A 26,554-nucleotide genomic window follows, 5' to 3' on the forward strand; every position below is an offset into this window, starting at 1 on the left:
ATGTTTACCAAGAAGAGGGAAGGAAGAGGTGAAGGGTGGGACAGAAATCTTGGGACTAAGCAGCGTCCCAAGGGTGCAACTGGCCTTCAGAAGGAAGTGTGTAGAGGTTCATTTCTCAAATGTCCTGCTTAACTCTACTCCACAGAGTTGGCTTATTACCAGTGTTGAGCCTCAGCCCAGGCTGCCTCTGCCTCGGGACCCAGCTCCTGGCTCAAATCTTGCACCCTTTATGAGTCCCCAGGTTTGCATGGATAGGGGGTGACGTACACGCAAGCTCCGGAGCCCAGATCTTAGCAGGGGGAACTTACAAATAGATGGTTTAGAGTTTCCGATTAAAACCACTTCCAAACTCTACTCCACCTGCCGCACTTAGAATCTAGTGACAGACCCTTCATTTGGAAAAGGCGGATCACTTGGAACAGGTTGTTGATCTAGCTTCTCCCGAACCCATTTCTTGGGTGGCACCTGTATTTCTACCCAGAAGGCAGACAGTCGAAGTTCTCCGGGAATGGGCGGCCGAAACGAGACGCCCCTGAGGATGCCAGGGAGAAGGCTGTACAAAGGTCCTGGTCAGCTGCTGGTGACCTGAGTTTCAAGAACGAACTAACTACCTAGGACTCGCTTCCTCTTTCCTAGCTTTAGGAGAGGTTCCTCAGTCACAGTAGATGATGGAGCTCTTTTGGCTCGATTGGTTTTCGGACCTTCGAGGTAGGAATCGGGAATGAGGACTACCTGAGTGGACTTCGAGTACCAAGGGCAGTGTTGGAGACACCGTGTGAAGTGGGGGTGTCTGATGGCAGGACGATAGCTGGGAGCCAGGCGGCGCCCGTCTGCCGATCGATGCGTTCGGCGTGCAGTACAGTCTAGCAGCGAGGCCAGGGGTGGGCAAGGACTCGTGGTGAGCTTGAGTGGGAGGGACGCTCGTGGAGGAGAGTTCCAATTGGTAGTGCCTTGGCAAGAGGCGGGTCCTAATTGGCTGGTGGCTGGGAGCGGTGGGGTTAAGCACGACGCTGCGGCCCCGGCCTAGGCACGATCCCTAATCACTAAAGCAGCCCCTTCGATCTGCTGCCAGTCTCGCGCCATGGATCGCCACCTCCTCACTTGTCGCGCGACCCAGCTCCGGAGTGGCCTCCTGGTCCCCCTGCTTCTGCTAATGATATTGGTAGACCTGGCTCTCCCGGCCCAACGTCACCCCCCGGTGGTTCTGGGTGAGACTGGCGTGCGGTGGGATGGTGGGTGGGTACTGCAGGATTCAGGGCAGCCAGAGTCGGCTGGCCCGACTTCCCCGTGCTTTAAGCACCCTACCCAGAGTGTTTTGGTCTCTTAAACAGGGTCGGGTCAGTTAACCCACCTTCCTCCATACTGGACATGGGTGTGGTCAACCACCCTCTAAGAGATGAGAGCAAAGGGAAAGGGTACTACTGTCCGATTTCCCACTCCACCTACCTGCGTCAACTCCAAACCTTGCCTCACCATGTCCCCATTTCTTAGCTGTAAAGACTGAGGCAGCTCGACCCTACCTCAGAGGGCTTCTAGCAGTCTCAGAATTGGTCCGAGTCTGCCTAGAAAGCATCGGCCTTCTGTGTTTTGCACGGCATGGGTAGTAGCAAGTTCTATCTTTGCTGACTACCAGCATCATTTCCCTTCGCTTTCAACTTAGGAAATGCGTGACATTGACTTTTGGGGAGAAGTAAGGGAGAGAGGATGGCTAAGGCAAGGAGAGACGGAGGAAAGGGTTGGGATGCTAGCCATGAACAGGTGTTAGGGAGTCAGAGAGCATGCCCTACTCCCTCCCCTAAGACCTGGTTATTCCATGCTGTGTTGAGGCCAGTGACGCTGCCTGGGGATTCACTCTTTGGTCTTAGACTGGCAGCTGAGCAAGAATCAACAGCGTTTCCTTGAGTTAATAGGCCAGGATAAAATCTTTGGGAGTCTTCTGTTTGCCTTGGCTCTCCTCTTGAGCTAGTGTTTCCGTGGCCAGCCACCGAACAGAGACCTGCTGAAGCGTACGTTACTTACTTATTCAGCTGGAGCATGCATTCCTGTGCTCTTTCTTCTAGGACTGTTTGTTTGTTTGTTTTGTTTTTTCAAGACAGGGTTTCTCTGGGGTAGCAGCTCTGACTTTTCTGGAACTCACCTTGTAGACCAGGCTGGCCTCAAACTCACAGAGATTCACCTGCCCCTGCCCGCCCCCACCCCCCAAGTGCTGGGATTAAAGGCAGGCGTGTAGGCATGTTTCACCATGCCTGACTGCAGGGAATGTTTTAATAGGGATACTGCAGCTCATAGAAGCATAGTGTTGACTGGCAAAGTGGTCCTGGAAAGCCTCAATAGGCATTGTAAGCTAAGCCTGGCAGCACACACTAATCCCAGCACTCAGGAGGCAGAGGCATTCATATCTCGGAGCCAGGTATAGCCTGATCTGCAATGCAAGTTCCAGGACTGCCAGCGCTACACAGTGAAACTCGTCAACAACAAGAAGTAAGCATTCTAGGTCAGGAGATGACTTGAGGGATTCTGGACCTAGGTTCACTCTGAGATTTGTTCACACTTAAACCTGCCTTTCTCAAGCTTCCAGGATGGCTCTCAGGGATGAGGTCTGTGTAGGGTAAGCACAGACTCTGAGAGTCAGCTTGGGTGGGTGGATGCCAAGGAGGCTGTCCTGGAGTATGCTGGAACTAGGTGTGCTTGGAAGATGGTTCCAGGCTGGTTGGAATGGAATTAGGGGGAAGCAGGAGGCATACATGGTGTAGAGCTCGTGACTTATGGGGTCATCTGGACTTTACCCTGGTGACCAGTATGAAGAAGTCACGTGTGAGCCTAAGGAGTTCCGAGAATGAGGGCCTTGGCATTGGGTGTGTGCGTTCTCTGATCACATTCACGTTTGCCACCTTTTTTTTGTGGAGGGGAGGGCGAGGCTCACTCTATAGCCCTGTGCTCTCTTTGTAGATCAGGCTGGCCTTGAACTCACAGAGATCTACCTGCCTCTGCCTCCCAGGGTACAGGTATTAAAGGTGTGCACCACCACACCTGGACGGATTGGTGCTAACTGCACCTATTAATCCATCCGGTCTTGGTTCTCCTAAATCATAGCAGAGAAGCCTCAGACTCCACCATGATCTGAACCTCTGTATCTTCAGCCTGCCCATCTTTTCAAGGATTGGGGCTGCTGCCGGTAACTCAGAGACCGGAGAGAGCTGTTCTTTTTCCTTAGGCACAACGTGTGGGTCCTGAGGTAGTGGTAGAGGCAGCAGAAGTCAGAAAATTGACCCCGGGCCAGGGGAATGGGACCTTAGGCAAACCATTTGTATCCCGCTCAGCCTGAGTCTTCTCATCTGTGAAATGAATAAAAAGGGCATACAGGAAGGCTCAGTGGGCAAAGGGGTTGCCACCAGGCATGAAGGACAACTAGCAGGTTGTCCTCCGGCCTCCGCACACGTGCTGTGGTGTGCTCTCATCTCACCTCTACGTAGCGTACACACGAAATAAGTACTCATGATTTTAAAATTTATATGAAGATGACCCTTCGCGGTGTTATGTCAAGTAAGAGCTTTATGTGTGGCTTGCGTGGCTCTTGTCCTTGTTTCAGGCACCAAGTGTCTCAGGAAGGGGCCATTGCTATTTTTAGAAGCCACATAGCCTGACCAGGGCAAGGGGTATCTGGCGGCTTCCTCTTTTCACTCATTTCCCCTTTGGTGGATGGAGACAGTGACCAGTTCACATGCCCAGCTCACAAGCATGGCATGCAGAGACTCCACGCTGGGAATTTCTTGCGTCTGCACCTGCATCCTGAAGGGAGGGGAAAGCAGGTGTCTCACCTTCCCACGACACTCAGAAGACAAAGACATGTGTTCAAAGTCACTGGTGAGGAAAGCCGCGTGGCTCTTCAAAGGGGTGGTCTCTCTGCAGTGTCCAGAGGGTAGCCTATAGCAGGTAGGTGCGGCCTGTCACCTTAACGGGAGGAAGTAGATTGCGGGGACTTTAAACACTAGCAATTCAAGTGGTGTGGACTTGGTGTTGCTAGGGCCCTGGGGTCTGTGTGGACCAAAGAGATTGATAAGAGCGGGACCCAACCAGCTTGGAACTCGGTCACACCCTGGCCTGTGGCTGCACGTGACTGAACAGCAGTCTGCTGTTCAGTCACGTGCAGCACAGCTCTCTACCATGCTGAGGCCTCTACCATGCTGAGGCCTTCCACAAACTCTACCCTCTGGAACTTTCTGCCTTTAGCAAGGCCTAGGGCCTTGGTGGGCCTGCTGGTACTGTTGTAAACTTTTCTCCTGTGTGTTTTTTAAGATGCCCCCCCCCCCCCCCCAGCCTGTAATCCAGCATTTGGGAGGTTAGAGGCGGGAAAATCATGCTTTTGACGTCAGTAAGACCTTGTCGAGAAACAAACATGGGAAACATGAGAGCATGGCCTCTAGGTTTAGTTCCTGGCCTAGCACTTTGTCTTAGGTCCACGGCCTGCGGGTAGATGGGACCCTGCTTGATTCTTTCTGGCCGGGTTTAAACCTGGAGGGTACATATCTAATACCAGCTGTAGCACTGGCCGCAGTTCTGAGATTCTGGAGAACTCCCATGAGCCGCCTTAAAACCCCTCCTCAACAGAGTATGATCTGAGTCCAGTTAACCTTGGAAACCATCTTTTTTTTTAATTGATATTTATTGAGCTCTACCTTTTTCTCTGCTCCCCTCTCTGCCCCTCCTCTCTCTCCTTCAGCCCTTCCCTAAGGTCCCCATGCTCCCAATTTACTCAGGAGATCTTGTCTTTTTCTACTTTCTACTTCCCATGTAGATTAGATCTATGTAAGTCTCTCTTAGTGTCCTCATTGTTGTTTAAGTTCTCTGGGATTGTGGTTTGTAGGCTGGCTTTCTTTGCTTTATATTTAAAAACCACCTTTGAGTGAGTACATGTGATAATTGTCTTTCTGTCTGGGTGACCTCACTCAAAATGATGGTTTCTAGCTCCTTCCATTTGCCTGCAAAATTCAAGATGTCATTATTTTTTTCTGCTATGTAGTACTCCATTGTGTAAATGTACCACATTTTCCTTACCTATTCTTCGGTTGAAGGGCATTTAGGTTGTTTCCAGGTTCTGGCTATGACAAACAAAGCTGCTATGAACATAGTTGAGCACATGTCCTTGTGGCACAATTGAGATCCTTTGGATATATACCCAAAAGTGGTATTACTGGGTCTTGAGGAAGGCTGTTTTCTAATTTTCAGAGAAATCGCCACACTGACATCGAAAGGGGTTGTACCAGCTTGCATTCCCACCAGCAATGCAGAAGTGTTCCCTTTTCCCCACAACCTCTCCAGCATAAGTTGTCATGAGTGTTTTTGATCTTGGCCATTCTTACAGGTGTAAGATGGAATCTCGGAGTTGTTTTGATTTGCATTTCTCTGATGACTAAGGATGTTGAGCATTTCCTTAAGTGTCTTTCAGCCATTTTATTTATTTATTTATTTTTATTTATTTATTTGTTTGTTTTTTTGTTTGTTTTTCGAGACAGGGTTTCTCTGTAGCTTTGGCGCCTGTCCCGGAACTAGCTCTTGTAGACCAGGCTGTCCTTGAACTCCCAGAGATCCGCCTGCCTCTGCCTCCCTAGTGCTGGGATTAAAGGCCTGCGCCACCACCGCCTGGCTCTTTCAGCCATTTTAGATTCCTCTGTTGAGAGTTCTCTGTTTAGGTCTGTACCCCATTTTTTTTTATTGGATTATGTGTTCTTTTGGTGTCCAATTTCTTGAGTTCTTTGTATATTTTGGAGATCAGACTTTTGTCTGATGTGGGGTTAGTGAAGATCTTTTTCCATTCTGTAGGCTGTCGTTTTGTCTTGTTGACCATGTCCTTTGCTTTACAGAAGCTTTTCAGTTTCAGAAGGTCCCATTTATTAATTGTTTCTCTCAGTGTCTGTGCTGCTGGGATTCTATTTAGGAAGTGGTTCCCTGTGCCAATGCGTTCAAGTGTACTTCCCACTTTCTCTTCTGTAAGGTTCAGTGTGGCTGGCTTTATGTTGAGGACTTTGATCCATTTGGACTTGAGTTTTGTGAATGGTGATAGAAATGGGCCTATTTTTTATTCTTCTACATGTTGATATCCAGTTATGCCAGCACCACTTGTTAAATATGCTTTCTTTTTTCCATTTGATATTTTTTGCTTCTTTATCAAAGATCAGGTGTTCGAAGTTGTGTGGATTGATATCCAGGTTTTCTATTCAGTTCCCTTGGTCCTCCTGTCTGTTCTTATGCCAATACCAGGCTGTTTTCAGTACTGTAGCTCTGTAGTAGAGTTTGAAGTCAGGGATTGTGATGCTCTCCAGAAGTTCTTTTATTGTACAGGATTGTTTTGGTTATCCTGGGTTTTTTGCTTTTTCACATGAAGTTGAGTACCGTTCTTTCGAGGCCTTTGAAGAATTTTGCTGGGATTTTGATGGGCATTGCGTTGAATATGTGGAAACCATCATTATATGAAGGGGTAATCCAGGTTGAGATCACAGGGGAATCACAGCCTCCCAGGGAAGTGACTGCCTTGAACCCCTTTCTGAATGGCCTACCAGGAAGTTCCAGTGAAGATCTAGGGAGGCCATTTATATTCCACATTATTGGAGAGAGTTCTAGGCCTCCCCCAAGCATATCAGGCCTCTCTTTAAGCCTCCACAGGGTATGTGGTGGCAGACTTCTTTCCCATGAACTTGGCTTTTGTTTCTTTTTGCTTTGAAATAGGATCTCACTGTGTAGCCCAGACTCACTCACTTGATCCCCCTGCCTCAGCCTCCTAAGTACTGGAATTACAGATACTCACCACCGTTCCTAGCTAGTAGCAACTTTTTCTACATGAAGGTAGTGTCCTGGCTTCTCTGTCAGGTTTCCCTGTTTTTGATTTTTCCAAACCTGGAATTGTGCTTCAACTTCCAGAGTGGTATTGCAAAGATTGGGTGTCATGGTGTCCAGTCTGGATGCCATGGTGTCCACTCTGGGTGCCATGGTGTCTGTCCTCTCTGGATGACTCTTTCGCAAACTGCAGGGTTCTTGGGGGTCTCCAGCCTGGCAGGGCTCGGACCCATGCCTGTTTTTTCTTCTTCTGCAGTGCCTGGTGATCTGGGTAACCAGCTGGAAGCAAAGCTGGACAAGCCAAAGGTCGTGCACTACCTGTGCTCCAAGAAGACGGACAGCTACTTCACGCTCTGGCTGAACCTTGAGCTGCTTCTGCCTGTCATCATTGACTGCTGGATTGACAATATCAGGTGGGGATGGCGCGCACCCATGGGGGAACCACTGTGGGGCCTAGAGAGGTCTTCAGAGTCCTCGTCCTTCTCATTCCTCAGTAGGTGGAAAAGTACCCCTCTTTTCTGGGCTCGTTAGCCCTTGATCTGGCCTGGTCAGCACTGACTAGCTCCATACGCTCAGGAATAATTTTCTTCTTTTTCCTGGTCCTGGTCTTCCTTTCTCTAGTTTAGCCATCAAGTCCTAGACTCAGGGTTTTTTTGGCTAGCCCCTGTCCACAGACTCAATGTGGCTTCCCTCCTTCCTCAAATGTTTGAAAATGAGAAGGACGGTGGGTATGGTGGTCTATCTATAATCGCGGCATTTGGGAGGAAAGCTGAGGCAGGAGAGTCGTCATAATTGAGGCTAGCTAGGTCTACAGAATTCCAGAATGGGTACCAGCCAGGATTAAGTAGCAGAACACTGTCTCAAGACCCCAGACACAGACAGAATTTGATTTCCAGATGTGTGAGCATATCAGTGGTTTTCAGACGATGAAGTTAAGGGGGCTATGAAGTAAGCATTTTAATTGGATGGCAAGTGGTTTTCCTGGTGATTATTTTTGCCAGTTTTTTTTTTTTTGTTTTGTTTTTTTGTTTTTCGAGACAGGGTTTCTCTATGGCTTTGGAGCCTGTCCTGGAACTAGCTCTTGAGACCAGGCTGGCCTTGAACTCACAGAGATCCGCCTGCCTCTTTTTGCCAGTTTTTTTTTTTTTTTAAAGATTTATTTATTTGTTATGGATACAGTGTTCTATCTGCATGGATGTCACCAGACCAGAAGAGGGCACCAGATCTCATTATAGATGGTTGTGAGCCACCATGTGGTTGCTGGGAATTGAACTCAGGACCTCTGGAAGAAGGTCTTAACCTCTGAGCCATCTCTCCAGCCCTCCAGTTTTTATATATATATCTCCCCAAAACAGGGTTTCTCTGTGTAGCCTTGACTGTTCTGGCACTCACTCTGTAGACCAAACCAGGCTGGCCTCTAACTCATAGAAGATCCACATACCTCTGCCTCCTGAGTGCTGGGATTAAAGGCTTGCACTACCACTGCCCAGCTACAATGTATCTTTTCAAAATTTATTTTTCGATTTATTTACTTTATTTGATATGTATGATTGTTTTGCCTGTATGCATTATGCATGCCTGCAGAAGTCAGAGGAAGGCATCAGTCTACTGGACATGAAGTTACAGATGGTTATGAGCTACCACATTAGTGCTGGGAATTGAACCTGAGTCTTCTTAAAAAGAGCCATCTCCCTAGTCCCTTTTTCTTTCTTTAAATTTTCCTCTTTATTTTATGTCTATGGGTGTTTTGCCTGCCTGTATGTCTGTAAACCTTGTGTGTGTAGTGCCCACAGAAGCCAGAAGAGGGTATCAGAGCCCCTAGTACTGGATCTACTATACAATGTATTCTTTTGTTTGTTTTTTCAAAACACGGCTTTACTATGTATCTGGGCTGTCCTGGACTCACTATGTAGAACAGGGTGGTCTGGAACTCACAGAGATCCACCTGCTTTTCCTCCCAAGTCTGGGATTGAAGGATGCACCACTACACCTGGGCTGTACAATGTATCTCGATCATATCCAGCTCCTCCCAAAGACATCCCTTTTCCACCTTCATGTGTCTCCTTTATTTTTATTTTTTTAAGATTTCTGTCTTTTTATTTTGTGTGTGTGGGTGTTTTGCCTTCTTGTATGTCTGTGTACCATATGCATGCATTGCCTGAGGAAGCCAGAAGAAGGTATTGAATTTCTTAGAATTGAGTTTTCGATGATTGCTAGCTGCCATGTATGGGTGCTAGGGATTGAACCAGGGTGCTCTGCCAAAGCAGCCAGTGGTGGTGGTGGGAGTGGTCTTCTCCTTCCTTTAGATTTATCTATTATTTTATGTGTATGAATGTTTTGCCTCAGTGCATATTCCTGGTGCCTACTGAGGCCAGTCTTGGATCTCCTGGAACTATAGTTACTGATTATTATGATTGGTCACCTGAGTGCTGGGAGTCAAGCCTGGGTCTTCTGGAAGAGCAGCCAAACCGCTGAGCCATCTCTCCATCCCATGTCCTCTCCTTTAAAAATTTTTTTTTAAGAAAATTATATTTGGGCTGGAGAGATGGCTCAGAGATTAAGGGCACTGCCTGCACTTTCAGAGGTCCCGAGCTCAATTTCCAGCAACCACATGGTGGCTCACAACCATCTGTAATGAGATCTGGTGCCCTCTTCTGGCCTGCAGCAGACATGCAGACCGAATACTGTATACATAATAAATAAATGTTTATAAAAAAAGTAAATAAATAAACCTTTTTGAAAAGTTACATTTATTCATTTAGGGGTGGGTTTAGGTCAGAGGTCAACCTGAGAGCTTTAGCTCTCTCCTTCCACTGTGTTGGCTCCAGGGATTGAACTCAGGTCCTCAGCCTTGTGAATAAGCACCCATATCCACTGAGTCACTTGCTGAACCCATCTTTTTTTTTCTTCTTCTTCCTTATTTATTTATGTATTTTTGTTGTTGCTAAAGAGTTTTTCTGTGTGGCCTTGGCTGTCCTTGGCTCTCCAGCCCCAAACTTGGGCTGCCCTTGACTCAGACCCATATATTCAAAAAACAAACTCTACATGTGTGTTGTGACATACACCCCCACACAAACGAATACATACTTATGATTTAAAGGCAGAGGCAGGTGGATCTGTGAGTTTGAGGCCAACCTGGTCTACAGAGCAAGTTACAAGTTAGCCAGGGCTACATAGAAAGACCCTGTCTCAAAAAGCAAAAATGGGGGGAAAAGGTTTTTTTTTTTGTTTTTTAATATGGGTCTCCATAAATTTTCAGTCCTTCTTCAGCTTCTGGAATAGCTGGGATTTCAAGGGCAGATTAGTTAGACCTTGTGGCACAAACCTGGGATTCCAGTGTTTTGGAGGCAGAAGGAGATAACAAAATTCAAGGCTAGCATGGTATACAGAACAAATTCCTATGGCTGTATTGTGAGACCCTATCTAAAAACAAACAAAAATAACAGAAAGAAAGAAAAAGAAAGAAAGAAAGAAAGAAGAAAGCTGGGTGGTGGTGGTGCACACCTTTAATCCTAACACTTGGGAGGCAGAGGCGGGCAGATCTCTGAGTTCGAGGCCAGCCAGGTCTACAAGAGCTAGTTCCAGAGCAGGCTCCAAAGCTACAGAGAATGCCTGTCTCAAAAAACAAACAAACAAAAACAAAAAAGAAAGAAAGGGAAAATAGTTTATGTGAGGTGGGGGGTGAGGGCTGGACATGTAGCTCTTGCCTAGCACGTAGAAAGTGGAGGGCTGAAATGAGGCTCTTTCAGAAGACCCACGTTGCTGCTCAGCACCAGTGTTGGATGGCTCACAGCTGCCTATAATTTTAGCACCAAGGGATCTGATGCTTCCTGGATTCTATAGACACCTGAACACATGTCATATAAAGTATATTTACATAAACATGCAGACATTGAACATAGATTTTAAAAAGGACAGGATTGATCTCTAGCCCCCTCCCCGCCAAAAGATAATGGAGCTGAAAATTTCCCATGGCCTTCTGCTAGTGTAGCCATCTAACATTTATAGCAGATGTTCCTTAGATGCTGTCAGCCCAGTGAAGCCTTTCTGGCTGTAACTCACTGTGTAGACCAGGCCTCTACCTCATGGCCATCTATCCACCCGCCTTTGCCAATGGAGTGCCGGGCTTACGGGCGTGCACATCCATGCTAGGTATATTATGATACTTGATGCTAATAATAAGGAACTGAGTTGGTGGTTGATGTGTTTACTAAATTATGTATTCTTTTTTTAAAGATAGGATTGTCCTGTGTAGGAAATAAAGGCATGTGCTACAACACCTGACTTTACAATTTTTATTTTATCTTATTTGGTGGGAGTGGGGTGGGTGTATCCCTGGCTGTCCTGGAGTTTACTTTGTAGACCAAGCTGGCCTTGAGCCTTGAACTCAGAGAGATCCTCCTGCCTCTGTCTCCCAAGTGCTGGGATTACAAGCATGTGCCACCACTGCCCGGCTAGGCCAATTTTTATATACCATATTTTCATTATTTTGGAATGTTCTACTTACAAAATCCCCATTACTTGAGGATTCTTATAACCCATTCAGGTTAAGGAAGATGGATTTGAGGCTGAGGAAGGTAGAGTCTAGCCTGGGCTAGCAAGACCCTGTCTTAAAGCTAAAACAAAGCACAAAGTTTACTCTATTTACTATGTATAATTCCAGAAGTACTCTCTCCTTCTTTCTCCCTTAATTTAAAGGGGAAAAAAAAAGGTTTTGAGCCTGTGGTAGTGGTACAAACCTTTAATCTCAATACGCAGGAGGTAAAAGCAGGTAGAGCTCTGAGTTCAAGGCCAGCCTGGTGTACCTGGGAGTTCCAGGCCAACTAGGGCTCTGTAGTAAGGCCCTGTCTTAACAACAACAAAGACCAGCAAAACAGCAACACAAAAGGGGTTGGTAAGATGGCCCTGTAAACCAGGCAGTGGTGGCGCACGCCTTTAATCCCAGCACTCGGGAGGCAGAGGCAAGCAGATCTCTGTGAGTTCGAGTTCAGCCTGGTCTACAAAGTGGTCTACAAAGTGAGTTTCAGGACAGCCGGAGCTAAACAGTCTCGAAAAACAAAAAGCTAAAACTTGGCCCAGTAGATTAGATCACTCTCTACTCTTGCAGAGAACCCAAGTTTGAGTCCCGGAACTTACGTAGTGGCTCACAACCATCATAACTTCAGTTCCAAGGGATCTGATCCCTCATTTGACTTCTGCAGGCACCAGGCATGCATGTGGTACACATATGTGTAGACAAAAAAGTCATACTCAGACAATTAAATTTAAAAAAGGATTGTGAGCCAAGCAGTGGTGGTGCACACCTTTAAAGGATTAATCCCAGCACTCGGGAGGCAGAGGCAGGCGGATCTCTGTGAGTTCGAGACCAGCCTGGTCTACAAGAGCTAGTTCCAGGACAGGCTCCAAAGCTACAGAGAAACCCTGTCTCAAAAAACAAAAAAACAAAACAAACAAAAACAAGGGCTGTGAGACAGGGTCCACAGTGTAGCTCAGGCTGGAAATTCCCAGGATAGCCCAGGTGGTCACTGATGAGCCTGGCTCGCCTCCTGAATGCTGGGATCACAGGTGTGTTTTACCAGCCTTGTCTTCTCATGTGTTTCTTGACTGTGGCAAGAGCTCACTTGAATGGATGGCTCGCACTATCTAGTTTTGTAGTAGAACACTCTTGAGGTCTGTGCCATAGTAAAATCACTAAGTGATGAATTTAGTTTAGTCTTGAGGCTCTCCTTGGAACTGGTATTGTCTTTAAGCCTGTTTTATAGGAGATGGGGGTGTAACTCAATGTATCATACAAAAGGCTTTGAAGTTGATTTACAGAACCACAATAAAGCAAAACAAAACAAATGTATTTTTTTTTTTTTTTGGTTTTTCGAGACAGGGTTTCTCTGTGGTTTTGGAGCCTGTCCTGGAACTAGCTCTTGTAGACCAGGCTGGTCTCGAACTCACAGAGATCCGCCTGCCTCTGCCTCCCGAGTGCTGGGATTAAAGGCGTGCGCCACCACCGCCCGGCTTTTTATAATTTTTTAAGCTTTATTTATTTATTATGTATACAGTATTCTTCCTGCATGTATGCCTGCAGGCCAGAAGATGGCGCCAGATCTCATTACAAATGGTTGTGAACCACCATGTGGTTGCTGGGAATTGAACTCAGGTCCTCTTGAAGAGCAGGCAATGAATGCTCTCAGCACCAAAAGAAATGTATTTTATAGGTAAGGAAAATCTGAAAGCTCAAAGAATTTATAAACTTGACTCCAGGCATTTCATTCAGCTGATAAATCACAGAGATGACTCAGACTCAGAACTGTATACGTCCTTCCCAGACAGAAGTCTCTAGATTTATTTTATTTCATGTTTTTGCTTGCATATATGTAAATGTCTTGTGCGCTGAGCGCTGTGAAAGTCAGAGGACATCAGGTCCCCTAGAACTGGAAGTTACAGGTGCTTATGTGCTGGGAATTAAACCTGGATCCTCTGCAGGAGCAACAATTGCTCCCCCCAACCGTGCTCCAGACAGGGTCTCTTGATGCGCCTGGCTGTCCTGTAGCTGTAGACCAGGCTGGCCTTGAACTCAGAGATCTGCTTGCCTCTGCCTTCCAAGTACAGAGGGTTCAAAAGAGTGCACCACCACCACCCTGCCTGTCCGGCAACAAGTGCCCTTACTAGCCCAGCCAAATCAAAGAACATAGCTGGTGCCCGCTATTTGTTTGCGCTGATTAGAACTTCATAGGTTAAAAGCTTTGCCCTGCTAGCCAGGGCACCCAGTCCTTCCCTGCTGTTCATGCTGCCCTCTCTTTGTTGACTTTCTTTTCAGTGTGCGATTGCAGCTATTCCTGGGCTGTTGATCTGCATTTCTATTTCTGGCCTGGAGACGCATGGCCTCAGGCACTGCCAGCAGAGGCACAGGTTAAGGCTACAAAGAGCTTTTTTGTCTTGGTTGCTCCTCTGACCTGTTTAGAGTTTCATCTTATGCACAGCTGCGTCGGCTTTCCACAACAATTTCCCACACTTTGCAGGTTATTTGCTGGAGAGAGTGGCCTCGCACCCTGTCATTTGGATCAGTGTTGGGGTCCTGTCAGCTTTCTGTGATTGCTTTTTTTTTTTTCCAAAATATTTATTTATTTATTTATTTATTTATTTGGTTTTGTTTTTGAGACAAGGTTTCTCTGTGTAACAGTCCTGGATGTCCTGGAACTCACTTTTGTAGACCAGGCTGGCCTCAAACTCACAGAGATCTGCCTGCCTCTGCCTCCTGAGTGCTGGGATTAAAAGTGTGGGCCACCACCGTTCTGTTAAATCTGTGTTTTATAAACCTGCTCTGTTACTTTTTTCATCTCTTTTCTATCTCCAACCAAACCAGGAGTGATGCTGGAGTATGACTGAGGTCACAGGACAGAAGGACAGACAGTATTTGAGACATACTAAGCATGGTGATACCTTTGAGTTACTGATACCTTCTCCTGGCAGGCTTGTTTATAACAGAACATCTCGGGCCACCCAGTTTCCTGATGGTGTGGATGTGCGTGTCCCTGGCTTCGGGGAAACATTCTCCTTGGAGTTCTTAGACCCCAGCAAAAGGAATGTGGGTATGTAGGCTTGCTCAGGGTCTCCAGGGCATGTAGCTGGGGGCTCGGCTTTGCTGGGCTTCCAGCTTGCGGAAAGTGCTACATTGCTTTGAAGGGGTATCCTGGGAGCTGACTTTGATTAGTGGGCGCTTCAGGGAGACAGATGTCACTGTGGGTGTGGTGTGGGCGGTGAACACGGGTTATACTTTATGTAATTCTCTGCATTTCTGTCCGTAGGTTCCTATTTCTTCACTATGGTGGAGAGCTTTGTGGGCTGGGGCTATACACGGGGCGGAGATCTCCGAGGGGCTCCCTATGATTGGCGCCGAGCTCCAAGTAAGAAATCTCCCTCCATCCCCACCCCTGTTCTGTCCCTGAGGGCTTAGGAGACAGGGATAAGATAGTCTTGGCCACTAATTGGCCTTGGGCTCTCCCTGTATCTGGGGCTCTGTCGCCCAGTGCAAGTGCAGCGGTGGCAGCCACCAGCTCTGACCAGTCTTGCCTTGTCCTCCCTGTCGCACATCCCAGGACCCTCTGAGGCTCTGTGGGGGTAGAGGATAAGACCGAGGGGGAAAATGAGCCTCTTGGTCCTCTCTTCTTGAACCTTTAGGGGAATTAGTCTGCTCCTACTTAGGCTCCAACATTCTCTGCACCCGCTAGCCCTGGGTCTGGCCTGTGGATTGCCAGTGGTCCAGGTCCCAGGACACTTCCAGCCTGACCCCTGCTTGGCTCTGGCCTGCAGATGAAAACGGGCCCTACTTCTTGGCCCTCCGAGAGATGATCGAGGAGATGTACCAGATGTATGGGGGCCCCGTGGTGCTGGTCGCCCACAGCATGGGCAACATGTACACGCTCTACTTCCTGCAGCGGCAGCCACAGGCCTGGAAGGACAAGTATATTCATGCCTTCATTTCATTGGGTGCGCCCTGGGGGGGCGTGGCCAAGACCCTGCGCGTCCTGGCTTCAGGTAAGACCTCTCTGTCCACTCATGCATGGCTGTTCCCAGAAATGCCTCCTCTTTTTTTCTGTGGTTTCATGCTATGCCAACATCCTTCATGTCTCCTCCCTGGACTAAAACATCCTTTCTGACTAAAACATCCTTTCTCCAGAGTGGCCTTCCGTTTCATTTTTGGAGGCCCAGTGAGATGGCTCAGTGGTTAAAGGAGCTTGCTGTGCAAGCCCAACCACCTGCGTTTGTTTGATCTGCAGGACCAGTATAAAGGTATAAGAAGAGAGCCAACTCCACAAATGACATGCATGTCATATACACACAGTAGTCAGGTAGAAAGAAAAACAAGTCTTTCTCTCTCTCTCTGTTATTTTTTTGTTGTTGTTGTTGTTTTGTTTTGTTTTTTGAGACAGGGTTTCTCTGTAACTTTAGAGCCTGTTCTGGAACTAGCTCTTGTAGACGAGGCTGGCCTTGAACTCACAGAGATCTGCCTGCCTCTGCCTCCTAAGTGCTTGGATTAATGGTGTGTGCCACCATCGCCCGGCTTTTTTTTTTTTTATATTTATTTATTATATATACAGTGCTATGCCTGTATGTCTGCCTGCAGGCCATAAGAGGGCACCAGATCTCATTACAGATGGTTGTGAGGCACCATGTTGTTGCTGGGAATTGAACTCAGGACCTCTTAACTGCTAAGCCATCTCTCCAGCCCCAAAACAAGTATCTTGTTTTCTCCACAGAAATTCTAATGCTGTGGCTGGTGAGGTGGCTCAGCAGGTTGAGGCACTTGTTGCCAAATCTGAGGGCCTGAATTCAGTCCCCAGAACCCACATGATAGGAGGAGAAAACTAACTCGCACGAGCTGTCCTCTGACCTCCACATGCATGCTGTAGCGCTAACTCATGGGCACACACACACACCTTAAAAGAAAGCAGTTGTGGGGTGGGGTGGCACACGCCTCTAATCCCAGCACTTGGGAGGCAGAGGCAGGCAGGGAGTTCTAGGCCAGTTTGGTCTATAGAGCGAGTTCCAAAACAGCCAGGGCCATGCAGAGAGACCCTGTCTTGACCCTCCCCTCCCACAAAGCAATAACAAGGAAATGTAACAGTACTCCTGGTTTCCCCTTTCTAGCTGATGGCCCTGTGACCCGTGCTCTGCTGTGACGTGTACAGAGAGTGGCATACCTGTGGGTCACACAGTATTTGCTTATGTGTACGCACACACAAACATACACAGTGCTGTGCACCTGGCTGGCAGAACTTGGTTTGACCCCCAGTTCTTTTGGGCGGGGGGGGGGGTCCCTTCTCAAGTCTTCCTTACCCCAGCCCCACTTTCCTCACAGGAGGAAGGCTGACTACCACTTCCTGTTTATGAGTTTCACCTGCCTCTGTGGGCAGGCGCTACTAGGAGGAAGCAGGCGTGGGTCTGGCTGGGTCTTCTTGCCTGGCAGCCATGGGGCAGAGCTTCCTGATGCAGGAAGGAGCCACTCTCCTTCCTCCATGACTGAGTGGTAGCCTTGGGGCCCCCTCACTTGGGGACTGTGAACCAGAACTGTCTCAGGAATCTCTAGACTTTATTCCTGCCCTCACTAGTACTGCCTAAATTGCTTGCTCATCTGAACGTTACGATCGGGTCAGGTTCAGAATTTCTCCCAGTAGTGATCCTGGGTTGAGTGGACAATGAGCTCATGGCTCAGGTGTTTAGATACAGTGAGGAGTCATCAGAGTCGTATGCTCTGCCATTCCTGGGCCTACAGGGAGACATGTGGGTGCCTTCAGAATTTGACAGGCAGACATGGTAAGAATTCAGGCATTGGCCCTCTCAAAGCTTTCCTGTAAAACCCAGTAAATCTTTACCTCAGATGTTAGGAAACTGCTGTCAGCCCTAGAAATCCAGGGGTGGGAGAGAGAGATCCATGGACTCTTGGGGTTTCCCTTTCCCCAAGGATTCTAGAGGTAGCAGGCAAAGCTGAGATCCTGGGGTCGGCCAAAAAGGGATTGCTGCCTTCAGATAGTGTTGGGTAATGGGTGATGGTAGTTCTTGAACAAGTAACTCCTTTCTAAGCTGCCTCAGGCCCTGAAAATCTCATTGGCTAATGGGAAGAGCTGACCCCAGCTGTTAGCTGACTCCAGATGTTAGCTGACTCCAGCTATGGCTGACTCCAGCAGCAGCTTCCCACCCAACTGCCTTGCTTCTAGCAAGTCTGGCCTCTTGGAAAAGTGCACTGTGATGGGTGGGACGAAAGCAGGCTGACTGAATGCTGATCTGGACCTAGGAAAGGAAAGGCAAGTACACAGGTCAGTGTAATAAAACAAACAAAAACACCCTAACCGGCCAATTGACTTGGCCGCTTCACCTTAGACAAGATTAGTGCCCACAGGTATTGAGGTTTTTTTGGGGGTTAAGTTCTATTAAACCTCTCAGGGTCCAGCTAAGATTCGCTATAGCAAAATTCTGACTTCTAAGATTGGAAAGTAAATAAATTAACTCACGCATGTAACAGGATTCACTTTATAGATGAACAAACATAAATAACTTGAGGGTGGGCAAAGTGCTGGCTGAATCTCTGCTGAAGAAATACATAAGGAACATGTAGATATGGATATATAATTTCCACAGACAGAAAAAAAAAACAGGAAGAAAAGAAAAAGAAATAAAAGCCAGTGGTGCAGAATGGAGATCATGATGATGGCTAACAGTCTAAGATTCTGGAGTGTTGGCGAACCTGCTGTTCAGGTAGTTTGCTTTCCTTCCAGGAGACAACAATCGCATCCCTGTTATTGGGCCACTGAAGATCCGGGAGCAGCAGCGATCCGCTGTCTCCACCAGCTGGCTACTGCCATACAACCACACATGGTCACATGAAAAGGTATTTGTGCACACACCCACAAGTAACTACACACTCCGTGACTATCGCCAGTTCTTCCAGGACATCGGATTTGAAGACGGCTGGTTGATGCGGCAGGACACAGAAGGGCTAGTTGAGACCATGACGCCACCAGGTGTGGAGCTGCACTGCCTCTATGGGACTGGCGTCCCCACGCCAGACTCCTTCTACTACGAGAGCTTTCCTGACCGTGACCCAAAGATCTGCTTTGGCGATGGTGATGGCACCGTCAACTTGGAGAATGTCCTGCAGTGCCAGGCCTGGCAGAAGCGCCAAGAGCACAAAGTATCATTGCAGGAGCTGCCAGGAAGTGAACACATCGAGATGTTAGCCAATGCCACTACCCTGGCTTATCTGAAACGGGTGCTTTTCAAGCTTTGATTCCTGTGCCAGGCATGACTGCTGGATGGCTGGACCATGGAGCTTCTCTTGGCTCTGACCTACAAGCTTGGTAAAGTTCGTGACTATTGTTCAAGTTTCTAGGTCTTAGGCTGTGAGGTATCTGCCTCGGGGGAATGCCGTTTCTCATCCTTCCTATGTATAATGGGAGTGACGAAGGAAGAGATAAGTGTGGATTCAAAGGACGTTTGATAGAAAGAATGCTGCTATTGATGGAGTTGCGACCTCAGACTGGCTCTGTAGGCTGCCTTGTTTGGCTCCTTACCCCAGTCCCCACCTCAGGCCATGCAGTCCTCCTAGTTCTCTGGCCTTTCTACTCTTGCCCACTGGGCCCCATCCTTCCTGTGAGCTGAGGTTCCACAGTGACCGTCAGTTGACCTTCCCACACACTGGCTAGGGCTGCTAGCTTCCCTGTGAGCTCGCTGGTGGACATTCTGAGTGTGGCTTCCTGGCGGCAGCCCAGCGCCCCTGCAGGCAGGGCAGTTCATTGTATTCCCCATGGTTCCTCCAGGTCCTGGGCTGTTCAGACTCCACTCCTACCTCTCACCTTTTGCGCATCCTGGTCCTGGTTCTGGATTGGGCAGCAGAGGACCCCTCGATTCTGGGGGACATGTCCTAGGATTCCTGCTCTCCTTGGTTGTGATGTGGGTCCCGGTACTGAAGCTGGCTTTCTAGGTTCTGGGACTGTAGTTTAAAGAGAGAAGGGCCTAGAAAAGGCGCTCAAGGGGACAGCTGTGGTCGCTTGGAGTTTCTCTGAGCCACCGTCTTGAGGACTCCACCACCCTATTGCACCCTGCTGTAGGGTCTTACAACCCACTTGGGCTGGCACAGGAGTCGAGAGGTGGTAGAGTTCCTGCCCAGTGCTTGCTCCCACTAAGCAACTGAACAGGTCTTGGTTTGCAGGAATTAGTCCAGAGAATTGAAAGGGTCCCCGACACCTAGGAGCATAGTGTCCCAGCTAGGGGATTTTTGTTTGTCCCAGGGATGCTGCATGGTCTCTGTGTGACAGCCGGGATGGTGAACCTGGGTCTGTCCAAGGGACAGTGGACCTGACTATGGGTTGAGACTTGGTCAACTTTTAGGTTGGGGTCCCCAAACCACTTTCAGGCTGGACTGCATACACTGCCTTCCCACGATGATTCTGGCACTGGATTCCCCTTGTTAAGCACATTCCTATCATCTGTCTCTCACCTGAGTGGTGGCCCCCCGTCTGGGGCCCGGAGCAAGCTGTACCTCAATTTTGGCAATAAAAGTATTCTGGATACTGTAAGGTGCCTTGTTCTGCACTGTGCATGAGAGGCGGGAGGGGTGGAGCAGAAGGTAGGAAGGCACTGGAGAGGTGGCCATTTGGGCTGCAGCTTTGCTGGGTCTCAGCATTCTCCCCGTTACCCTTCTGTCCTCTTCTCTGGGATCCATTTCTCCACTGGGACCAAGAAACAGACCCAGAACTGTATCTCTAGGAGTTGGGCTCCTGTCCTCACCCTTCTGCCTGATCAGCAGTCCCCATATGATGCCCCAAAGCTGAGGTTGGGGATAAGGATGATCCTGCAAATAACCCTGGTTGGACTCCCTAGCCTCTGCCTTCCCTCAGCTTCTGGTCTCAGTGTCGTTTGAACCTGAAGTTCATTTTAGGAAGTCGCCGTTTTTAGATTCAGCATCTTCTCTCCCTGCTTCCTTGAGTCTGGACAGGAAGTCATAGTAAGAGATCAGGTTCTAGCCAGCTCAGCTTCACCATAACATCCCTTAGAACTTCGCTTCAGATGGTGGGAAACTTGCCAGTCCTGAAAACCCAGGAGGAAGCCATGGAAGCTCATATGCTCCTGTGAGTTTTCCTGTTCTCAAGGATCCTAGTAGGAAGGAGAGACTAGGTTAAGACAGGGGTGGGCAGTAGAGATCACGGCTAAGAAATGGGAGTGTACGGAGAGGGACGGACTAAGGGAGTGTCTGAGATAGGGATGTGTCGGGGCTGTGGACCCCCAGACCCTGAATTTTCTGTAAACAACTTGTTTTCCAATGCTTGCAGCTGCTCTGAGCAAAACAACTTGTTTTCCTTTGTTTGCAGCTGCTTGAGACCCTCAGGAGTTCCTGATGGCAGAGGAGTGGTTTCTGGTGGGTTTGGCTGGGGCGTGGCTATCAGTTAAGGATCCCTATATAAGCTGCCCTGAACACAATAAAGGGGTCATGCTTGGGGAATTCAAGGATGACCCGTGTCCCCTGTGTCTCTGTCTGTGTGTGTGTCAATCTCCAGGCCCTTGCCCGAGACTTGCAAACCATCACAGAGTACAGACGCGTACTGTACCGTAGTGCGTAGCGAATACACGAAGAGCAGATGTGGTATGCTTTACAGGATGCATGTGGAGGGATTGGGCCCCAGCCTCAACTTGGTATAGAACCTGGGCCCCTGAGGATGCTCAGTTCCAATGGTAGTTTCCCAATTGAGTCGGTCAGACTAGACGCCAGGTGTTAATATACTCTGGGGTCACTAGAGGGCGATCTAAGCCTCACTGTACCAGGTATGCAGTGTTGGCCAGACCTGTGAGGAAGGGGTGGTCAGGAAAGGGAGAATGAGGTGAGGACATACAAGCCCAGCTGGGGCAGTACCCTAAGTGAGAAGCTGGTAACATGAAAAGAAGCCTCACTCCCCGGCCCTACTCACTTGACACCTACTTACCGGCCGCCCATGCCATCTCCTGTGATGACCTTGTAGCCGGCTCATTCGATTCTTGGCCCTACTGGAACCTTAATTTCAGAGGCAGAGAAGCACTCCACCAGCAGCAGACGATTTTCCTTTCTTCTTTTGACCTTCCTGAGTCTCAGCTTCCTTATCTGATCAATGAGGATAAGTGTATCCTGCAGGGATGCTCCTGTAGAACAAGAATGCCGACGTTGGAAAACATCTCGTCCTGTGTCTTATACGTGGTGAGCGTTCAGCTGGTGAGCTTTTACATGGGAACCGGAGGCAGCAGAGCCAGAGATCTAGATGAAAACCGGCACGATTCTCTACGCAGCTATTGCGAGGACAAGTGGGTGGGCTATCACTGAATGGAGCGTTGTCTCAGAGAGGCTTGGGGAACTGATTCCAGAAGTAAAGGGTCACACGCAACTGACTTAAATCTATATAGCCTCATGTACACGTCCAGAGGTGTGGAAGGCTGTAAGGAAATCCAGCTGCTGCCCAGGCTGCAATACTTACAGCACACACACCCCCTACAGGCACTGTTCTGATCCTTGTCTGTGGATCTCTATGTAACAGTGTTTCTCACATGGGGTAGGGAGTTTACATCAAAGGAGTATTGGTGGCCTCCTATCCTGCTCCCACCCCCCACTCTGCCTCTAGTCTGGGAATCAGAGGGGCTGAATCCAGGCTTATGCTGGGAAGCCTTCCTCATCCTTAGTGTGGTATAAGAAACCGCTGCCTATTGATTTCCTGTTTGTAGACATTCTGCCGCTATTTCTTGGGGCCGGAACCTGAACTCTCCTCAGAGTCCCTGCTATGCTGTTGTCTGTCTGTGTTGTTCCATGGTGTTAATGACTTTTAATAAGCTCCATACAACCAGCAATCCATCTCAGGGCCCTCTTGAACTTGCATCAGAGACCTTTCAAGGGTTCTAAGCAGAGGTTACACAAAGGGGTGGCACCAGCAAGGGTTCCTCAAGGACTGTCATCCGATAGGTGTTAAGTCTCAACGAAACATGGGACAAAGGGCTGAGGTGCCTGTTGACATCAAATTGGACGCTGACTGCAGACTTTCCTAGAACCTGTTACCACCCAGTCGAGTCCTGGCATCTCAGCATTTCTTGTCACCCCCCATGTCCCTTACCCTAAATCTTTCCAGTCCTGGGCTTGTTTCCCTTCCCTCCGCTTCTTTCCTATATAAACTCAGCCATTTTGTGTCTCTTGTTCTTCTCTTGGCCTCTTAGTCCTCCTCTCCCCTCTCTTTCTTCCTCTCTCCGACTCCCTCTCCTTTTGTGGCCCTGTCTGGTTTATTCTGTTGGCCATATTCATTCTGGAATCTTCCAGATGCTTCTGGTGGTGCCCTTCCTCTCATCTACAATAAAAACGTCTTCAACCATACCTAGGAGTGGTCATGTCCTCATTTTCATTCATCAGGCAGAAGGAAGGAAAGTTTTAAGAGAGGTTTTTTTTTCTTTTGAAGATCTATTTATGTATTTTCTGTATATGAGTGTTCTGTTTGCACGTACTTCTGCACACCAGAAGTGAGCATCAGATCCCATGATAGATGGTTGTGAGACACATGTGGTTGCTGGGAATTGAACTCAGGATCTCTGGAAGAGCAGCCAGTGCTCTTAGCCTCTGAGCCATCTCTCCAGCCCAGTCATTACAAATTTTGCACTTAGTAGAATAACCCGATCACGTTACAAAGTTTCACACTTTGTAGAATTTCACAATCAATTTATAAAACAAACATGCAGACAATCCACCAAGCTCATGATATTTTACGTGCTTTTGGGTGGGTACGGAGCGCACATGGCAGGTGCTGCAGGTTGAACTCTGAGGCAGCTGGCAGGGGATTGGCATGCAGACCTGGGTAGAGAGTTCAGATACTAACTATGCATTTCCAGAGTCTCCCACTGAGGGGATGAGAGTGAGGGTTTGAGTGTCTGACCCAGGACATCTTGCTAGAAGAAACGACTGGGAAGCAGTGTGTGGTATCATGGACAAGAAGATCATGGTTACCATATTTTGGGGTACAGCCTGTTCCCCAACAAACTAGGTTTAGCAACACAACTCAATAAAATGATAAATGGAGACAAATTAATAGTGGAAAGCAGAAGATTCATTCAGTGTGAATAAAAGATCTGTTTTCCCTTATGTTTTTGCCTGCCTGCCTGCATGTGTACCACATGCATGCCTGTCGGATCCCCAAGAACTGGGGTTACAGGTGTTTAGAGGCACCACGTGGGTGCTGGGAATAGGGAATAGAACTCCCTCCTTTGGCCAGTGAACTTAGTTACTGAGCCATCCCTTCTGCCACCCAGGATAGGGTTTAAATCTTAAAATTCCAAGTCTCTCTTTGAAGGTCATCTGACCAGTTGTAAATTTTTCTCCACGAGAAAAGAGCATCCTCCTTTGGATGTTCCAACCTCTTCCTCTTCAAGAGGGACATTCCTGGAGGAAATAATGATTTCTTGGGTCCTATTTTTTTTTTTTTTTAAAGTCTGATAGCCTAAGAGGAGAGCACAGCTGTCTCTTTAGAATGTATTTTTTATTCCTGCCAGCCAGGTCGGTTAGAGGGTGCAGTGGAATATAAAATCAGGGTTGAGTCTGAGCGCCAGCCCTACTAAAGAAAAAGATAACCTAAAAGGAGATAGAGAAGGAGCGACCAGAGGGAGAGGAGACGGGTAGGAGGCTGTGGCTTCCCCAAGAGGGGTGTCAGCAGGGTCAGGCAATACCAGGACAAAGCCCTGGGGTGGCTAAGGGAGCAAGAAGTGGTCGAAGTGGATCTGAGCTGACAGGCAGAGCACAGGTCCCGACTGTGCCTTTCTTTCTTCCTGGATTCCACAGGCTGAAGGCCGGCCGTCAAACGGCGAGGCGGTCTAGAGGTCTTTGTGTGAACTGTCTGAGGTCTCACTGGGTATGGAGTCCCCAACAAAGGCCGAGAAGGAAACTGTGTGGGGACCCTCGAGAGCTCCATGCCTCAGCATCCCCAAGGGCTTCAAGTGACTGCATGCGGCGTCCGGGAGTGGCCATCCCAGGAGTGGGCGACCGGACCCGAGTCACAGTCCGTGGGGGTCCCCGGCGGCCCGCGGATCGCCTAGGGCCCCGGCGCGCTCTGGTGCCCGGAAGCAACGCCGCCTGGGGGCCCCCAGCTCCGAGCCGGGTCCCCAGGCGGCGCGCGCTGTCGCGATCCGGTGCGAGTGACGTGGCGTGGGCGGGGCTTGAGCGGCAGCGGCGGCGGCGCGACCGAGCATCCTGGCAGCGCCGGGGCACCGGGAGCTAACTGGCGGGGGCGAGGAGGTGAGAGGCTGGCTCCGGTTCGGCCCGGGGCTGGTTCCGTTTCGGTCGGGGACGTCTCGTGTGCGGTCGAACGCTCTGCTCGGCCGCCGTCGCCGCGTGCTGGATGCGGGCCGGAAACCGCGTGGGGCGGAGGGCGCGGGAGAGACGCCGCGGCTGAGAGGAGGACGCCGGGAGCGTGGAGCCCTGAGTGGACGGTGGTGTGAGGAAGACGCACGCGCAGCCAGCCAGCCAGCGAGCGGGCGCGTGCATGCGTGTGTGCGTGAGAGAGAGAGACCCTGGATGGTTTTGTGAGTGTGCAAGACTCTTAAGTGTGAGGGGGTCTGTGTGTGAAAGAGAAAACTGCGAGGCAGAGAGTGTAACGGAGACCCAGTGTGCGTGACGGAAAAATCCCAGAGTGTGAGGAGGAAAACTGTGGGCAGGAGGGCGCCTCGAGAGTGTGCGACGCTGAGTGTGAGAGGGACCGGCTCCTTCGCAGTCCGTGGCCGTGTGAGGGATCCCTTGGAGCAGAGACTGCGAGGGAGAGGCTGTTGTGCGGGAGCCCGCGAGTGTGAGGAGGGCAGAGACAGCTGGGCGGTGTGCGAATGCCGGAATGCAGCTTCTTGGCGCTGTTGAAACCTCTTGACTCGTGTTGGGACTTAGAGTGCTGAGGGATTGGCTGTCGGGAACACGGTGCTCTGGCCGGGGCACTTCTGAATCTCTCGAGTTTGTCATCTCCCTGACCATCTCATGTCACAAATGTCCAGAAATATTTGTGAAACATTCTGAAAATTCTGTGCTGAGCACTAAGTCCAAAGGCTTGTCCCCGTGTTGTGTAATGGACCAGTATAAATAGAAATCAACATCTAATTTAACAAGTCTTGGGGAACCAGTCGTAAACACGGGGCTTACGTGTGGGAAGGAATTCCGCCTTTGCTGTAAATGAGGGGGAAACCGCTCAGGCTTGGGCAGCTGACCTAACCCTCTGTGTAGCAGGATGCTCAGCTGTTTGGCGCCTGATTTCTGAGAGCTGCTCCGGGATTTGAAGACTTAGCAGGAGCAGACTTGAAGCTGTTGCTTTCTGAGATTTTTTTTTTTAACCTCTTTACCTGGTGAGGCCCTTCAGGAAGCTGCCCAGGCTTCGTACTTGGTTAAGGCTCCATTGTGGTTTCATACAGCCGGCTTTTGCTTCCCGCCTTTGGTCTTAGGCTGTTTAGTTGAGTTATATTTGGTTTTCCTTCCTTGGCAAATGTAAAGAAAAGTCACAGCTCTCATGGGGATATAGGACCTCTAACAGTACTTGAATACTATATGCAAATCTCTGGGTTTCATCCCTAGTTCCTCCTCAAACGAGAGAAAAAGAAAGACAGGAAGACCAACAAAGACAGAAAGAAAACCTTGAGAACCTGATTTTTTTTTTCCTTCACCCTCTTTCTTTATTTATCTGGATTTTTTTTTTTTAATGTGGCTGATCTTGGAGTATCTCGATAGAGGAATTTTCTGACTTTTATGCATTCTTGCTGTAATCTCTAGAATGTGGAGATGTTTCTACAACAGTTATGTACATGATGCTCTTAGGACCTGGGACTCTAGAGCAATAGATCCCTATGACTTGAGATGACCAGGGTAGTCTCTGACACCAAATCTGTGCTGATTGTGTCAGTCATACCCTTTATGTGGTAGAGTAAATAATGGGAGTGTAAAATTTAGATTTTACAGGAGGAAATACTCTGATGTTTTCTGTAAGTTAAGATTTTTTGACAAGTAACTAAGAACTTATTTGTTACAGAGATTGAATGACCAAAACAGAGAAGAGGAATTAGCCCTTTCTTGGTACCTGACTGTTTTGTGGAGAAATAACTTAAAAAAGCGTGGATCCTCACTGATTTCGTGACAGGTGAATATTACCACTCTGTTCTTTGTTTTTCTTCTCTCTCTCTCTCTCTCTCTCTCTCTCTGTAGTTATTTGCA

General features: G+C 48.7%; 2 protein-coding genes across 6 annotated transcripts in view; both read left to right on the forward strand.

Moving 5' to 3' along the window:
• The first annotated feature begins 992 nt into the window (after nt 1-992).
• Nucleotides 993-20,485, forward strand: Pla2g15 (phospholipase A2 group XV). 2 transcript variants are annotated; one of them, XM_041650959.1, is made up of 6 exons: nt 993-1,208; nt 7,088-7,244; nt 14,296-14,414; nt 14,631-14,729; nt 15,136-15,360; nt 18,099-20,485. In XM_041650959.1, the coding sequence occupies exons 1-6, from the start codon at nt 1,082-1,084 to the stop codon at nt 18,608-18,610; spliced, it is 1,239 nt and encodes a 412-aa protein (XP_041506893.1). In that variant the 5' UTR covers nt 993-1,081; the 3' UTR covers nt 18,611-20,485. The 2 variants fall into 2 exon arrangements, with proteins under 2 accessions (XP_041506893.1, XP_041506895.1); XM_041650961.1 differs by having other exon boundaries at nt 15,261-15,360; nt 18,099-18,344.
• A 4,037-nt stretch (nt 20,486-24,522) lies between these two features.
• The window catches only part of Slc7a6 (solute carrier family 7 member 6), a 29,821-nt gene continuing 27,789 nt past the window's right edge, over nt 24,523-26,554 (forward strand). For 2 of the 4 annotated variants that reach the window (XM_041649649.1, XM_041649652.1), the window contains exons 1-2: nt 24,523-24,607; nt 26,373-26,480. The gene's annotated coding sequence lies outside the window, so the exon portion shown is untranslated. Of the gene's footprint in view, nt 24,608-24,887; nt 25,155-25,676; nt 25,696-26,372; nt 26,481-26,554 lie in introns of those variants that run through there. The other 2 variants (XM_041649650.1, XM_041649651.1) reach the window with 2 other exon arrangements.

The sequence above is a fragment of the Microtus oregoni genome, unplaced genomic scaffold, assembly GCF_018167655.1.
Source record: "Microtus oregoni isolate MIOR12 unplaced genomic scaffold, Mior012 000004F_ref0000308, whole genome shotgun sequence".
Taxonomy (NCBI): Eukaryota; Metazoa; Chordata; class Mammalia; order Rodentia; family Cricetidae; genus Microtus; species Microtus oregoni.

Coding starts and splice junctions, on each gene's coding strand:
- Pla2g15 (XM_041650959.1), top strand. CDS start 1,082: ATGGATCGCCACCTCCTCACTTGTCGCGCGACCCAGCTCCGGAGTGGC. Junction 14,415..14,630: donor CCCCAGCAAAAGGAATGTGG/GTATGTAGGCTT, acceptor TTCTGTCCGTAG/GTTCCTATTTCTTCACTATG. Junction 14,730..15,135: donor TGATTGGCGCCGAGCTCCAA/GTAAGAAATCTC, acceptor TCTGGCCTGCAG/ATGAAAACGGGCCCTACTTC.